General features: G+C 43.3%; 1 protein-coding gene and 1 long non-coding RNA gene across 8 annotated transcripts in view; one reads left to right on the top strand and one right to left on the bottom strand.

The window, feature by feature from the left end:
• The window catches only part of PDE8A (phosphodiesterase 8A), a 179,701-nt gene extending 177,792 nt beyond the window's left edge, over positions 1-1,909 (top strand). For all 3 annotated transcript variants that reach the window (XM_073996593.1, XM_073996591.1, XM_065548354.2), the window contains one exon: positions 907-1,909. In XM_073996593.1, coding sequence (XP_073852694.1) covers positions 907-1,014 — 108 coding nt within the window. In that variant the 3' untranslated portion in view covers positions 1,015-1,909. The remainder of the gene's footprint in view (positions 1-906) is intronic.
• LOC123574471 (uncharacterized) overlaps positions 1-5,908 on the bottom strand; it is a 54,526-nt gene extending 48,618 nt beyond the window's left edge. For all 5 annotated transcript variants that reach the window (XR_006699384.3, XR_012415306.1, XR_012415304.1 and 2 more), the window contains exon 1: positions 5,455-5,908. This is a non-coding gene — a long non-coding RNA (uncharacterized lncRNA). The remainder of the gene's footprint in view (positions 1-5,454) is intronic.
• Positions 5,909-16,390: the final 10,482 nt, after the last annotated feature.

The following is a 16,390-nucleotide window of genomic DNA, read 5'->3' as shown; positions in this document are numbered from 1 at the left end:
AACTGTAAGAAAATAAAATTCTGTTGTTTAAGCAACCCATTTTGTGGTATTTTGGTTTTTGTTTTCTTTTTGAGATAGAGTCTAGCTCTGTCACCCAGGCTAGAATGCCGTGGCAAGATCTCGGGCTCACTGCAACCTCTGCCTCCCAGGTTCAAATGATCCTCCTGTCTTCACCTCCCAAGTAGCTGGGACCACAAGCTCATATCACCACACCGGGCTAGTTTTTGTATTTTTAGTAGAGACGGGGTTTTACCATGTTGGCCAGGCTGGTCTGAAGTTCTGACCTCAGGTGATCCACTTGCCTCGGCCTCCCAGAGTGTTGGGATTACAGGTATGAGCCAATGCACCCAGCCAGTTTGTGGTATTTTTTTAATGGCAACCCTAGAAAACTAATATAGCTCAAATGGCCAAAAAAAAAATCTTGAAAAAGAACTTGAGAGGATTCACAGTTTCCAACTTCAAAACTTACTACAAACCTGCAAACCTACAGTAATCAAAACAGTGTGGTACTGGCATAAGGACAGATATATAGACAAATGGAGTAGAACTGAGAGTTCAGAAATAAACTTGTACATCTGTGGCAAATTGACTTTTGACAAGGGTGCCAAGTCTGTTCAATGTGGAAAGAACAGTCTTCAACAAATAGTGCTGGGTTAACTGGAGTTCCACAGGTAAAAGAATGAAGCTGGGCCTCTACCTCATACTATACACTAAAATTTAAAAAATGGATTAAAGACCTAAATATAAAAGCTAAAACTATAAAACTCTTAGAAGAAAATGTAAGAGTAATTCTTCATGACCTTGGACTTGGTAAAGCATTCTTAGATATGACACCAAAAGCACAGGCAACAAAAGAAAAAATAGACAAACTCAGCTTTATCAAAATAAACTTGTTATCTGTTGCAGGGAGTCAGGGACCCTGAACAGAGGGACCAGCTGAAGCCGCGGCAGAAGAACATAAATTGTGAAGATTTAATGGACATTTATCAATTCCCCAAATTAATACTTTTATAATTTCTTATGCCTGTCTTTACTGCAATCTCTGAACATAAATTGTGAAGATTTCATGGACATTTATCACTTCCCCAGTCAATACTCTTATAATTTCTTTTGCCTGTCTTTAATCTCTTAATCCCATCATCTTCGTAGGTTGAGGATGTATGTCGCCTGAGGACCCTGTGATGATTGTGTTAACTGTACAAATTGTTTGTAAAACATGTGTTTGAACAATATGAAATCTGATTGTAAAACATGGGTGCTTGAACAATATGAAATCAGGGCACCCTGAAAAAGAACAGAATAACAGCGATTTTCAGGGAACAAGAAAGATAACTATAAGGTCTGACTGCCTGTGGGGTCGGCCAGAATAGAGCCATATTTTTCTTCTTGCAGGGAGCCTGTAGATGGATGTGTGAGTAGGAAAAATATCATTGAATTCTTTTCCCAGCAAGGAATATTAATAATTGATAACCCTGGGGAAGGAATGCATTCCCAGGGGTAGGTCTACAGATGGCCGCTTGGGGATTGTCTGTCTTATGGGGTTGAGATAAGGGATGAAATATGCCCTGGTCTCCTGCAGTGCCCTCAGGCTTACTAGGATTGGAAATTCCAGCCTGGTGAATTCTAGTCAGACCAGTTGTCTGCTCTTGAACCCTGTTTCCTGTTAAAATGTTTATCAAGACAATGCATGCACAGTGGAACACAGACCCTCATCAGTAATTCTAATTTTGCCTTCGCCTTGTGATCTTTATGGTCCTTTGAAGCATGTGATCCTTGTGACTTACTCCCTGTTTGTATACCCCTCCCCTTTCAAAATCCCTAATAAAAACTTGCTGGTTTTGCAGCTCAGGTGGACATCACAGAACCTGCTGATATGTGATGTCACCTCCAGAGGCCCAGCTGTAAAATTTCTCTTTGTACTCTTTATCTTTATTTCTCAGACCGGCAGACACTTAGAGAAAATAGAAAAGAACCTACGTTGAAATATTGGGGGCTGGTTCCCCCAGTAGTTATCAAAGAACACTATCAACAGAGTTAAAGGCAACCCACAAAGAGAAAATATCTGCAAGTCACATATTTCATAAGGGATCAATATCCAGAATATATAAAGAACTCCTACAACTCAAGAAAACAAACCACTTGATTCAAAAATGGGCAAAGCATTTGAATGGACATTTCTCCAAAGATGACATACAAATGTTCAATAAGCACACGAAAAGATGCTCAACATCACTAACCATTAGGGAAATGCAAGTCAACACCACAATGAAATATCTTCATTTCACACTCATTAGGATAAGCACTATTATTTTAATGGAAAATAACATGTTGGCAAGGATGTGGAAAAATCAGAATTCTGTGCATTGCTGGTGAGAATGTAAAATGGTGCAGCTCCTGTGGAAGATATTATGTATGGTATTTCCTCAAAAACTTAAACATAGAATTACTATAGGACCCAGCAATTCCACTTATGGGAATATAACCCAGAAAATTACAAAACATTCTTGAAAGTCCTAAATAAAGGCCTAAATAAATAGAAAGACATCTTGTGCTAATGAATGGTTAGCACAAGTAATGATTCCACAGATATTTGTACACCCATGTTTACAGCAGCATTATTCACAATAGAAACAACCCACATGTCCTTCAACAGATGAATAGATAAACAAAATGTGGTATATACACACAATGGAACATTATTCAGCCACAAAAGGAATATAATTTTGATATATGCTACAATACGGACGGACCTTGGAAACATTATGCTTAGTGAAAGCAGCCAGGCATAGAAGGACATATATTGTATGATTTCACTTATATGAAGTACCTAGAAAAGGCAAATTCATAGAGACAGAAAACGGAACTGAAGTTACTTGGGGTTTGGGGAAAGGGTTTGGGAGTTATTTAATGAGTATAGAGTTTTTATTTGGGATGATGAAAAAGTTTTTTGAGTATACACAATGATGATATATAACATGAATGCATTTAACATCACTGAATTGTACACTTATGGGTGGTTAAAATGATAAATATTATATTTTATCACACTTTAAAAACAACACTTAGGCCGGGCGCAGTGGCTCAAGCCTGTAATCCCAGCACTTTGGGAGGCCGAGACGGGCAGATCACGAGGTCAGGAGATCGAGACCATCCTGGCTAACATGGTGAAACCGCATCTCTACTAAAAAAAAATACAAAAAAACTAGCTGAGCGTGGTGGCAGGCGCCTGTAGTCCCAGCTACTCAGGAGGCTGAGGCAGGAGAATGGCGTAAACCCGGGAGGCGGAGCTTGCAGTGAGCTGAGATCCGGCCACTACACTCCAGCCTGGGCGACAGAGCAAGACTCCGTCTCAAAAAAAAAAACAACAAAACAACACTTTACCAAATTTCATAGAATTGATGATAGTTAAGTGAGAGGAAATGAAGTTCACTTCCATTATCCACAACATAGATATTTTCCACAAGGTATCTGATGAATAATAAAATGACAATCATGGTTGTAAACACTTTACATTTTTGCAAGCTTTGGAATTTCTCCAAATGAGCCTTTTTCTGCTCCACACACACTTTTACTATAACCAGCTGTACCAGAGCTCAGCAGATTCCCACCTCAGGTTACATTGAACTAGTGATTTCTAGTCTTCTTCAAAAATATTATCACCCATAGTTGTTCTATGTAGATTACTCATAAAGTCAAATTCTCAGGCTCTTCAAACTTGGCACTGACACCTTGAGCAGTATTGGTAACATCTGTTGACTCATCAAAAGCCAAGGAAAACCACTCAAAATCATTTCCCTTCCTTCTTTCTTTTGGTAAATTAGAGACAGGGTCTCACTCTGTTGCCCATGCTGGAGTGCAGAGGAGCCATCATAGCTCACTGCAGCCTTGAACTCCTGGGCTCAAGCAATCCTCCCACCTCAGCCTCTCAAGTAGCTGGGACTTTAAAATTAGTGTGCCACCACACCTGGCTTTTTTTTTTTTTTTTTTTTTTTTTTAACTTTTAGTAGAGACAGATCCTCGTTATGTTGTCCAGGCTGGTCTTGAACTCCTAGCCTCAAGCAATCCTCCTGCCTCGGCCTCCCAAAGTGCTGAGCCACCATGCCCTACATTTCTAAATGTTTAAAAGATGAAGAAGAATATGGTCAGTGAAAATTCAAATTTCAGTGCCCATAAAGTTTTATTGGAACATAGCCATATTGAAACACACCCTGGCATCACTGCTCTCCAGCCTGAGTGACAGGGTGAGACCTTGTCTCAAGAAAAAAAAAAAAAAAAAAAAAAGTAAAAGCCATTTTTATACACCTGCTGGAGGGTGGTCTTAAAAATAATAAAAACTAACAATAAAAAGCCATTTCTAGTTTCTGGCTCACACACAAACAAGCAGCTGGCTATCATTTGCCAAACTTTGCAGCTGAAGACAGAAAATAAGCAGTATTCATATTTCTCACAAGTTCTAATGGGAAAAAGAGGCATCCTCAAGTAAAGAGGAAGGAAGGGAGGAAGAACTCCGAATGCTGGTTCTTTGAAACTATCAGTAAAATAATCAAACACATGACACGTTTAATTCAGAAAATGAAGACTATTAAATATGAGACATAATAGATTTGGAATCTTCCTAGTTACAAGATAAAACAATGCATAATTACATACTAATAAAATGGAAAATCTTCATGACATAGGCAATACAGGAAACATATATGAATTTATAGATATGGGGGGAAATGTGTGCTTCAGTGAAAAACTATGCACTGATAAGAGCAATAACCTAGGTTCTGATTCAGATTCTACAGGGGCTCTGAACCTTCCACTGCCTTCAAGAGATTTTGCAACTTTGAAAGTTGTAGATACCTGAGCATGCAGAAAATTCCTGTCTAGAGACTTGCAAATAAAATTGTTCCAATAGAGCTTCAGTTGACTTCCCCACTGTAGAAGGAAGAGGTTACTTTTGTGTCCATTTATAAATTCATTTCAACGTTACTTTACTCCAAATTAATTTGTCCTTCTTTGACTTCTCCTTTGAACTGATTATAACATCTTAGTTCCCCCAATTGAGTTTTTTTAAAAAAAAAAATTTGGCCAGGCGCGGTGAGTCAGGCCTGTAATCCCAGCACTTTGGGAGACCGAGGTGGGCGGATCATTTGAGGTCAGGAGTTCGAGACCAGCCTGGCCAACATGGTGAATCCCGCCCATCTCTACTAAAAGTACAAAAATTAGCCAGGCGTGGTGGCAGGAGCCTGTAATCCCAGCTACTCAGGAGGTTGAGGCAGGAAAATTGCTTGAGGTGGAGGTTGCTGTGAGCCGAGATCACAACACTGCACTCCAGGGTGCGACAGGAAGACTCCGCCTCAAAAAATAAAAATAAACTTAAAAAAATTTAACAATACTCATTTTATATAATTATTTAACTTTTGTTTGTTGAAAATAACAAAGAAAGATATGGGAAAAAATAATTACCTCCAAAATTTCTGGGGGCACTTTCAATCTTCAGCAAGCACTGTATCCGTGACACAGAAAGCAAAAGACAGTCCAGTCCAGTTTATGCCAACAGCATTACTCTGACACATAGAATTTGGGAGGATAGCCCCCGAGGGTACCCGGCAGAGCACGGAACTGCCCGAAGAGCTCACTCGGAAGACCTGTGCTGGGCCCGCCCCAAACAAACACAAATCACAGTCCCTGGCGGCGGGGGCGGGGCCTGACCGTTTGCGTTTAATGAGATCCTCCGGTAGCTCTAATGAGCACTATGATTAGTCCTGTTTTAGAGGGAAGAGGTTCCTCTAAAGAGGTTCCTCTGAGTAACCTGTTTAGGAAAGCCTAAACTGCTCCAGCGCAGCGGGAGCACTGTTACAACTGCTTCCGGCAGCCCCCGTGCAGCCGCCCGTCCCTCCCCATCTCTTACTTCGTATCTAAGTTACCTAGCGCAGGTTTCCTAGATGGGCGAGCTGGGATGATGAAAATAATGACAGCTCCCCCCAGTGGAGGAGTGTGGCAAGTATCACAGCAAGCTGCCAAGTTTCATTATTATTGGTAATTTTTCTTAGTTTGGGCTTTGTGTAAGCTCCCCCTTGTCTCAGCTCCCTGCCCCGCTATCCTTACACAAAGCCCAATCGTTTCCTCACCATTAACGCCAGACCTAGGGGAGGGGCTTCTTTATGCGGCGCTGTATTTAGAAGATAAGAGTATTTGTTGAGAATGCTCTACCCCCCCACCCCACCCACACAAATACAAACGTTTGCTGGGAAGAAATAATCTCTTCCTTACAGTAGAATACGAATAAATACAAAAGGAACGATGGAGTTAGAATATCACCAATAGATGCTAAAGCTAGTGGGCAAAAAGTTGATGAGGAACAGATATTTTGCCTCAAAATATCTGCTCACAATTACAAAGGGGAAAAGTTTACAGTAGAGAAACTTGACAGATGTACCTTAATCCAAGTACTCAAAGTAAACATCAGGAGGCTGAAGTGGGGGGATCACTTGAGCCTGAGAGGTCAAGGATGCAGTGAGCTGCGATTGTGCCACTGCACTCCAGCCTGGGGGACAGAGTGAGACCCTGCCTGAAAAAAAAAAAAAAAAAATATATATATATATATATATATATATACACACACACACACACACATACATACACACACACACATATATATAGTTAGGAGGAAATGTTCTAGTGTCTTTAGCACTATACGGTGACAATAATTGATGACAATTTATTATATATTTTCAAATAGCTAGAAGGGTGGATTTTGAATGCTCCCAGAACAAAGAAATGGTAAATGCTTGAGGTGGTGGAGGCACTAATTGCCATGATTTGATCATTGCACATTGTATACATGTGTAAAAATATTATACTGTACCCATAAATATGTACAACTATTATGTGTCACTTAAAAATAATAAAAGCAAAAAATCTACTCTAGAAAATTTCAAGTATACATTAACTATAGTCATCATTCTGTACAACAGATCTCCAGAACTTACTAACATTGTATTAATTCTGATCAAATTACTAGATACACAGAGTTATGAACAAAATGGTATCTGGAGCAAGAAATGCTCAGTAAAACAAACAAAAAAACAAAACAAAAAAAAAAAGAAGAAAAGGACAAAATGGTGACAAAAGGCTTATATCAAAAACCATTTCTTGTGCCCTTTCCTTTCTTGCCTTTGAGTGCTAATTCCCAGAGGCCATCACTTTAAACTCGTTTTGCTATGTCCTCTGGTATTTATAATTATATTTCTAAATGATGTTTATGTTGCCACTTCCTGATTTGTTTTCCTCAGTATCTGTCGACTTCCTGGCATAGCACAGTGCTGGGATTTACCTCCCTTATGAGGTCTTAACAATTTCCTTGCCTCCGTTCTACCAATTTGATTGGATCACAATCTTATGAAATCAAAATATTTACATTCTTGTAGATATCTCAATATTGTTCCCTCAGCCAAGTCCTGCACTAAAATTGTTTCATTTCTTTCTTCCCCTGGAGTTAAGAATTGCTTCAGATATTTTCCCTTCATTTGTTTATATGTTTTTGTACCTACCTAGTACCTAGTGTTTTTTTTTCAGATGCTCCAACTGCTCTATTAAATGTCTAGTGATAATTATCCAAAAACTAAGAAAAACTGGATACTGTATCAGCCCCGTTATTTTCCTGAAGGCTTCCCTCTCTCCCTTGCCCTCCATCCTTCTGCTGCAAACTGGACTCAGCTCTCTCAGCCTGTGATACAGCTGGCATCCTGGCGTGTCTCTGCAACATCGTGTGAATTTCCTGCTGCCTCTTCTGTGTGCATCTCCTGTTCCCTGGCCCCAGATCTTCTTTTTCCTTGGTTTATCCTCTCATTGTGTTGCAGCACATCTTCCAGTGGCTTCCTGAGACAGAGTGAATGGAACCCAAGCTTTCTGACTGCACATATTTTAAAATATCATTGTTCTACCTCATCTCCTGATTACTAGTTTGGCTGGACGTAATGCTCTGATTTAAACATAACTTCTTCTCACACTGGGAAATACTGCTCTATTATTTTTTAGTTCCCAGTGTTTTTGGGAAGAAGTCAGTGTCATGCGGAGCCTTGGCTCTTTGCATATGACTTGTCTTTTCTCTCTGGAAGATTTTAGGATTTCCTCTCTACCCTTGGTTTTCTAGAATTTCTCAGTGATGTGCCCTTTTTTTTTTTTTTTTTTTTTGATGGAGTCTCACTCTTTTGCCCAGCTTTTGTACAGTGTTGTGTACCGTGTTTTGTACAGTGTTTTGTACAGCACTGTACAGTCTTTTGTACAGTGATGTGATCTCGGCTCACTGCAACCTCCGCCTCCCGGGTTCAAGCAATTCTCCTGCCTCAGTCTGCTGAGTAGTTGGGATTACAGGTGCCTGCCACCACGCCAAGCTAATTTTTGTATTTTTAGTAGAGATGGGGTTTCACCATGTTGGTCAGGCTGGTCTCAAACTCCTGACCTCGTGATCCACCCACCTCGGCCTCCCAAAGTGCTGGGATTACAGGCGTGAGCCACCGCGCCTGGTCCAATGTGCCTTCTTGTAAGTCTTTCTTCATTCACTGTGCTAGTTACTTGGTAGATGCTTTTTGTTGGTAGAAGAGCTGAGGTAGGACTGGCTTGTCTGGCATAATATAAAAGAGTCTTGCAACATGTCTGGGGTCCAGGGTCTAAAACCCCTCGTGGCCTTTGGAATACCAAGTGCTGTGCCAAAGGGTGGAAGGCTGCCCTACTGCACCAGAAATCTAAGCCCAGGGCATAAAATCCCTTGTGGCTTGGACGGAATCCAGGGCTCAGGGCATAAAACCCCTCATAACCTCTGGAATGTGTACAGACTTGTTGGTTGCTCTCCCAGGCTCGTAAACATGTTCTCCATTATCTCAAGCAGCAGAGCATATTCTATATGCATCAAAGAAAATGCTAAACCATCACAGTTACACTTGATGCACTGCTACATTTCTACCCCCATGTCCCCACACCCTCACCTGTTTACCCGCACATCCACATGTCCTCACCACTTGCTTGTTTGATCACCAATAAATACTGTAGGCTCCCAGAGCTTGGGGCCTTTGCAGCCTCCAATCTAGCATTGGCCCCTTGGACCCACTTTATGCACTCTGGCCTTTTCTCATTCCTTTGACCCCTCCAGACTTTGTAGCCCCCACAGCCTGGTGTTGGGCCTGATCACCCCACACTTTTGAACTAGAAAATTATGTCCTTCTGGCCGGGTGTGGTGGCTCACACCTGTAATCCCAGCACTTTGGGAGGCCAAGATTGAGACTACCCTGGCTAACATGGTGAAACCCCATCTCTACTAAAAATACAAAAAATTAGCCAGGCGGGGTGGCGGGTGCCTGTAGTCCCAGCTACTCAGGAGGCTGATGCAGGAGAATTGCTTGAACTGGAGAGGCAGAGGTTGCAGTGAGCCAAAATTGCGCCATTGCACTCCAGCCTGGGTGAAAGAGCGAGACTTCATCTAAAAAAAAAAAGAAAGAAAGAAAGAAAAGAAAGAAAGAGAGAGGGAGAGAGAAAGAAGGAAAGGAAAGAAAAGAAAGAAAGAAAAAAAGAAAGAAAGAAAGAAAGAAAGAAAGAAAGAAAGAAAGAAAGAAAGAAAGAAAGAAAGAAAGAAAGAAAGAAAGAAAGAAGAAAGAAGGAAAGAAAGAAAGAAAATTATGTCCTTCTATTGGGGGAAGCTACCAGCAGGTTCATGTGAGCTGGGTAATCTCATTCTTTTCTTCCAAGAACAGAGGTATCAAGGCCCTGGGAACCTTATAAGTGGATGGGGAAAGGGGGCCTGAGGTGAATCCAACAAAGTTGCAGCACCCACTGAACTCATGTCCCAGGGCTAGGCTCTGCCTAAGGACAATAGACATAGGTGAGACCTACGTCCTGCCCAGTCCCATGGTGGGGCTCAGGACACACATGGTCCAGAAGGTCCCCAGTTCCGGGCTACATTTACATGCACCTACCTGCATGTAGCATTCTTTGAGCCACAAGACAACTTGGGGAAGAGGTAGCTCCAGAGAGTAGGATAGGAGAGAAGTAAATAATGGATTGGGGAGTGGCCTTGTGGGGAAGGGGCAAAGGCAGGGCTGTGTGTGTATGTGTGTGTGTGTGTGTGTGTGTATGTGTGTGTGTGTGTGTGTCGTGTATTGGGGGAAATGGGGAGAGCATCTGAAGTTTTATCTGCCCCCTTTTTCTGGCCACTGTACCCCTTTTCTTCCTGAATAGTTTTTCTTCCCATTATGGACTGAATGTCCCTGTCTCCTCCAAATTCACATTGAAGTCCTAATTCTCTGTGTTGCTGCATTTGGATATAAGGCCTCTCAGGAAGTCATTAAGGTTAAATGAGGTCCTAAGGGTAGGGCCCTGATTCAGTAGGATTAGTGTCCTTATAAGATGAGACACCAGAGAGTGCACTCACTCTCTCCTCACAAATACAAAGAAGAGGTCACGTGAGCACACAATATGGCAGCCACCTATGGGTCAAGAGAAGCCTCAGAATGTAACCTACCTTGCTGGCACTTTGGTCTTGGATTTCCCAGCCTCCAGAACTGTGAGAAATAAATGTGGTTTAAGCCACCCAGTCTGTGGTATTTTGGCATGGCATCCTGAACTGACTGATACATCTCCCCACCCTACTTCAACCACATGACACTAGAGGGCTTAGAAGTTCTAGTGTCCCAGCTACCCAGCCAATCCAAACCAGACCAAGCAGAAACTTTCTTCTGGAATTTTCTGAATAGGAACTAATGGAGGGAAACCCCATCCTTTCTTGGGGGCAAAGCCAGGAAGATGGAAGTCTCGTGCTACCAACAGCCTGACTCCAACCTTGCGGGGAAAGTTTCTCTGAGAGCACAAAACTGATCTGCAGACTGAGGTGGAGACAGAGACAAGGGAAGGGGCCTGCAAATCCTGACAGCACTGGTGACTCTGAGTCCAGGTATTCCTGAGGCCCAGCTGTTCCCTGCCCTGTGCGTGACTAACTTACTGACCAATGAACTTCCCTTCTTGCCTAAGCCAACTCAAGTGAATTTTTTGTCACTCACACCCAAAGAGCCCTGACTGCAATGGCAGGGCATGACAGGGCTGGGCTGGCTGGGGCAGAGGACAGTGTGAGTGGAATCAGCTGTGACAGGCACACAGAAAGTACAGTTATTGCGTGGACTCCATGAGATCTTCCTCCAGCCCCGACTGTGAGCAAGGCTAGGCTCATTTGCTCAATAGGTCAGAGTGAGGGATTTGGTCAGAAGTGCCATGCTCTGGGCCATCTTTCTATGAGCCAGACTCTTCGTCATCAAAGGCTTTGCCATCAGAGATAGTTTTAGTCACATCTTGGGTTCACTTGATCAATTGCTGTTCTCCTAGTTTCAGAATCTTCAAATTAGCCTTCCCCACATAGATGATAGGAAGCAACAGGCATCCTGGCCAGAAACCCAGACCAAGAACAGGGCTCCTGCCAGTCTGCCCAGGGTTCCAGAGGGCAAGACCAAGGGGTGGTGGGAGGAGCTCAGCCTGGGCAGCTGTGACATGTCCACCACTCTTGATCTGTCTCCAGGAACTTTTCACCCCTCAGGTGTGGGCCCCCACTGGGGCACACATGGGAAAGACAATGCCCATGTCCCCGACTAGTTCCCCTGTCAAAACAGGTCATCTCACCAACCCCCCTCCTCCATTAAAACTGGCAGGCCAAGGGTCACTTTCCTAATGGATGGGTCTTCTCAGTCCATCTCATGCTTCCAACAGACCTTCATCCTGGGATGGGAATGTGCCATTCCAGGGCAGTCATTTTGACCCAGCCTCCAGCCAAAGCCAGTTCCCCTGTCAAGCAGGCCCTAGAGTTACACTGGAGGGTGACAGGCCTCATCTGGAAATTTCTTGCTGAAAATTGTCAGTTTCTCACACAAGTACAGCCTGACAGTTTAATTCAAATTAAGCCCAGAAGGAGACTGCTGCTTCAGTCTCAGCTGCTATGTAGAGCTGTTGTGTGCTAGAAATTGTGCAGTCAGACACTGTGCAGATTGACTCAGTAGATACAGCAAGTACATACATAGGGCGCCAACCAAGAATGAGTGCGGATACACACACACATGAACACACATGGCAGAAAATCTAGAAACAAACTGTTTTAATTTCAGGTGTCATGGAAGTTTTGTGTCATTTCCCCCAAAAAACACAAATTTTATTTTATGATTTAGTCTTGTTTTTATTTAGAATCACTTAAGGAAAAGGAGAGCTGAGTGCAGTGGCTCATACCTGTAATCCCAGCACTTTGGGAGGCTGAGATAGAAGGATCATTTGAGCCCAGGAGTTCGAGACCAGCCTGGGCAACATGGTGAAACCCCATCCCTATAAAAAATACAAAAATTAGCCAAATGTGGTAGCATGTACCTGTGGTCCCATCTACCAAGGAAACTGAGGTGGGAGGATCACTTGAGCCTGGGAGGCAGAGGTTGCAGTGAACCGAGATCATATCACTGCACTCCAGCCTGGGCGACAGAGTGAGATCCCATCTCAAAAACAAAAAATAAAAGAGAAAGAGAGAAAAAGATAGAGAAAGAGAAAAGAAGAGAAAGAGGAGAGGAGAGGAGGGGATGGAGGAAAGAAGAGGAATGGAGAGGAGAAGAGAGGAATGATATCTGGTATGGGGAAACTTAAGTGGATGCATCTGAGAACTTTGAGCCTCCAGTTTCCACAGAATGCTCTGGTCTAAAAGAAGTAGCCCCCTTTCCTTGCTAAGAGAAAGGCATCTGTCCCTTGCCTGGAGACTAGGCAAAGAGCCTCCAACAAAGCCTCACAGCAGGATGAGGTGTGTCATCATTGCTGCCCCACATTGACACCAGGCTATGGTCATTCCTCATCATGGCCCAAGGTCACAAGCACAATCTGCTATGGGAGAGTGATTTTTTTTTTTTTTTTTTTTTTTTTTTTTTTTTTTTTGCCAAAAATGTTGTAGGGGCTGCCTAGTGTGTACTGGCAGAATCTGGGAGAGGAGGTGGAGGACTGGACATAAGGATGTTGGACCAGGGGGAGACTAAAGGCTGTATACATGAGAATACACTGACCTGGGAGGACACTCAGGATTTAATGGCTTGGCAAGGACACCTGGGGCTGTAACATGCTGCTGGAGTGGCTTCTAGAAATGTGGACGTAACAGTTGCTGCAGTGAATTAGGCGGAGATTATATAACTTCATTCACGAGGCATCAAAGAAGCTGGAAAGTACAGGGAGGTAGGAATGTTGGAATGGTTCATTATATGCCAGCAGATTCAGAATCCATCACTTGACTATGTGCCCTTGGAGGCCTCACAGGAACTCCCCTCTCTAGGCTAACGAGGAAGGCACTAGTGAGAAGGGCACCTGAATCTTTCAGAGACTCAGGGCACTATCCTTTGTAGGCCAGGATTGACAAGAGGAGATGCTGCCGTGAGACCAGGCTTCGTGGTGTCAGTGGGAATGGTGGAAGGCCAGAACAGCAGATGCCAGGTGGTGGCACTTCACCATCATCAACAATGTGGATGTAATTAACTTAATTGGTAGGAAGGCTAGAGTGATAACCAGGATGCGTTGACCTCCAGGGATCTCTTGCATTGGCTAAAAACTGCTGGCATTCCTGCATACCGCTGCACTCCAGCCTGGGTAACAGAGTGAGACCCTGTCTCAAAAACAAAACAAAACAAAACAAGTGTTGTTATAATGACACTAATTGCATATGAAGTTCCTGAAATTCTGAGTTCCACTAATATTATTTGTGTGATTAAAAAAATCCATGCTTAAAAGCAACACACCAATAGAGGCAAGCAAACCATGTTTTGAATAAAACAACTATCAATGGTGATGGCACATGGATCTCCCCTTTCAGAACCCTGAGATTCTCAGGGCCATTACGCTAAGGGCTTTCTGCAGACGAGGTAACTATCAGAATCACATGGAGAAGATCAGAGCCTGGATGGACACTTGAGAATTTTCTATTTCAACCTTCTTCATTTACACAGAGACAAAACTGAAATTCAGAGAGTTCTGGTTTCTCAAGGCACACCACTAGTCAATAAACTCAGAGCCAGAAGCTAGATCCAGCTCAGTGTTCTTTTAAAACTTTAAAAATTCCTCTCTGCTAGTAAAGCTTATAGCCTGGCAAGAATATAATACATACACACAAATACAGTTATTTCCAAAATAGTTTGGTCAGGGGCAGACTCTGCATTTCTCCAATTTATAATTTATTTTTAAGAATTGCAAAATGTGGGCTGGGTGCGGTGGCTCACGCCTGTAATCCCAGCACTTTGGGAGGTCGAGGCGGGCGGATCATGAGGTCAGGAGATCGAGACACAGTGAAACCCCGTCTCTACTAAAAATGCAAAAAATTAGCTGGGAGTGGCAGCGGGCGCCTGTAGTCCCAGCTACTCGGCAGGCTGAGGCAGGAGAATGGCGTGAACCCGGGAGGCGGAGCTTGCAGTGAGCCGAGATCGTGCCACTGCACTCCAGTCTGTGCGACAGAATGAGACTCCGTCTCAAAATAAATAAATAAATAAAAATAAAAAAATAATTGCAAAATGTGTCTCCAGTATTCATAACAGGATGTCATTAACCAATCCCCATAGTAGGTTGGACATCAAGGTTGTTTCCAACTGTTTGCTTTTATAATTATCCATTATAAATGTCCAACAATATAGGCTTTATTTCTCTATAAAGTGAATATCAAATAGCCATAGAAAAGACGTTAAAGACCAGAAGTGTTGCTAACTGAGCAAAAATGCGCCGTTTCAGGTCAGATGCAGTGGCTCACGCCTGTAATCCCAGCACTTGGAGGCTGAGGCAGACAGATCACTTGAGTCCAGGAGTTGGAGACCAGCCTGGCCAACACAGCAAAACTACATTGTAAGGTACATGGATGTGCTTTGGTCAAGGAATAGGCCGAGGCGGATAGCCAGGCCTGCATGGCTCGAGTTTGGCGTGCAAGCACACAGCTCCACTTGTAATATAACCTATTTGTGTAAGTTCATACTTGGCTTTATACCACTGTGGTCTGTAAAAGGTATAACTGCCCTGTTGATGTTGTGCATAAGAGACATGGCTCTTGGGGGCTTGGCTCAGCTGGGCTCAACATGGCTTGACATGACGAGCGCACTGGTACCCAGAGAAAGAGAGAGCCAAAAGCCATCCATCTGGCAGACAGATGGGAGGGAGCCAGGGCACAACTGGGCTTGCTCATGCCCAGAGACAGAAGGAGTTAAGCTGCTGACCCTGAAGGCGAGGGAGAGCCAGCTATGCAGCTGTGTGTGGGGGCAGCTGGCTCAAGCAGCCGAGACAGGGTGAACAGTTTAAGAATAAGCTGCTAATAAGAGAGCTAGTGTAAGGAAGCTGTTAATGAGAGCTGCCGCTGAATAAAACTATCTTTCACCTGCCTACAGCCCTCCGAAGGGTTCTTTCTGCTCACCCACCCACTCCCCTCAGACTTCAGCATGGGCTGGATCTGGACGTTGGGATCTGACACACATCTCTACTAAAAATACAAAAATTAGCCAGTGTGGTAGCACATGCCTGTAATTCCAGCTACTAGGGTGGCTGAGGCACGATGATTGCATGAACCCAGGAGGCAGAGGTTGCAGTAAGCCAAGATCACACCATTGCACTCCAGCCTGTGCAACAGAGCATGACCCTGCCCCCCCCCCAAAAAAAGTGAAAGACCATTTGTCCAGCATAAACTCTTTCAAAATATATACTCTAGCACAGAAAAGCCTAGAAATGTCATCAATGGTAATTTCAGGACAGAATTCTAAAGTGATTTTTTTGGTTATCTGCATTTTTTTTCTTTTTTTTTTTTTTTGAGATAGGGTCTTGCTCTGTCACCCAGGCTGGAGTGCAGTGACGTGCAGCCTTGACCCCCCAGGCTTAAGCGATCCTCCCACCTCCGTCTCCTGAGTAGCTGGGACTACAGGCACATGCCACCACCCCTGGCTAATTTTAGTATTCTTGTATTTTTTGCAAAGATGGGGTTTTGCCATGCTGCCCAAGCTGGTCTCAAGCAATCTGACCACCTCGGCCTCCCAGAGTGCTAGGATTACAAGTATGAGCCACGTGTGCCAGGCCTACGTTTTCTTTTCTATAATCACCATGACCATGGGTTTCACATACCAACGTTTTTCTAACAATAATATTTACAAAGCGTACTATGAAAAATGTTCAGAGAAAGAGAATACAAAATTGTAAAAATCATATATAATTAGGTTTTTGCTTGTTTTTAAGGCAAGAAAGAAAGTAGATTGTCCAGGAAGTTACTTCCACTTTGTGTTTTTCTGCTGAACTCATTAGGAACTCTAAAAAGTTCCAGGAGTAGAATCACAGGTCAAAGTATCCTGGCTTTAACTTCTGATTCAGAGAATCCTAACAACTTACATTG

Source organism: Macaca fascicularis, chromosome 7 (assembly GCF_037993035.2).
Source record: "Macaca fascicularis isolate 582-1 chromosome 7, T2T-MFA8v1.1".
NCBI classification, from domain to species: domain Eukaryota; kingdom Metazoa; phylum Chordata; class Mammalia; order Primates; family Cercopithecidae; genus Macaca; species Macaca fascicularis.
Note: the sequence above shows the minus strand (reverse complement) of the source record. Positions and strands in the feature narration are given on the sequence as shown.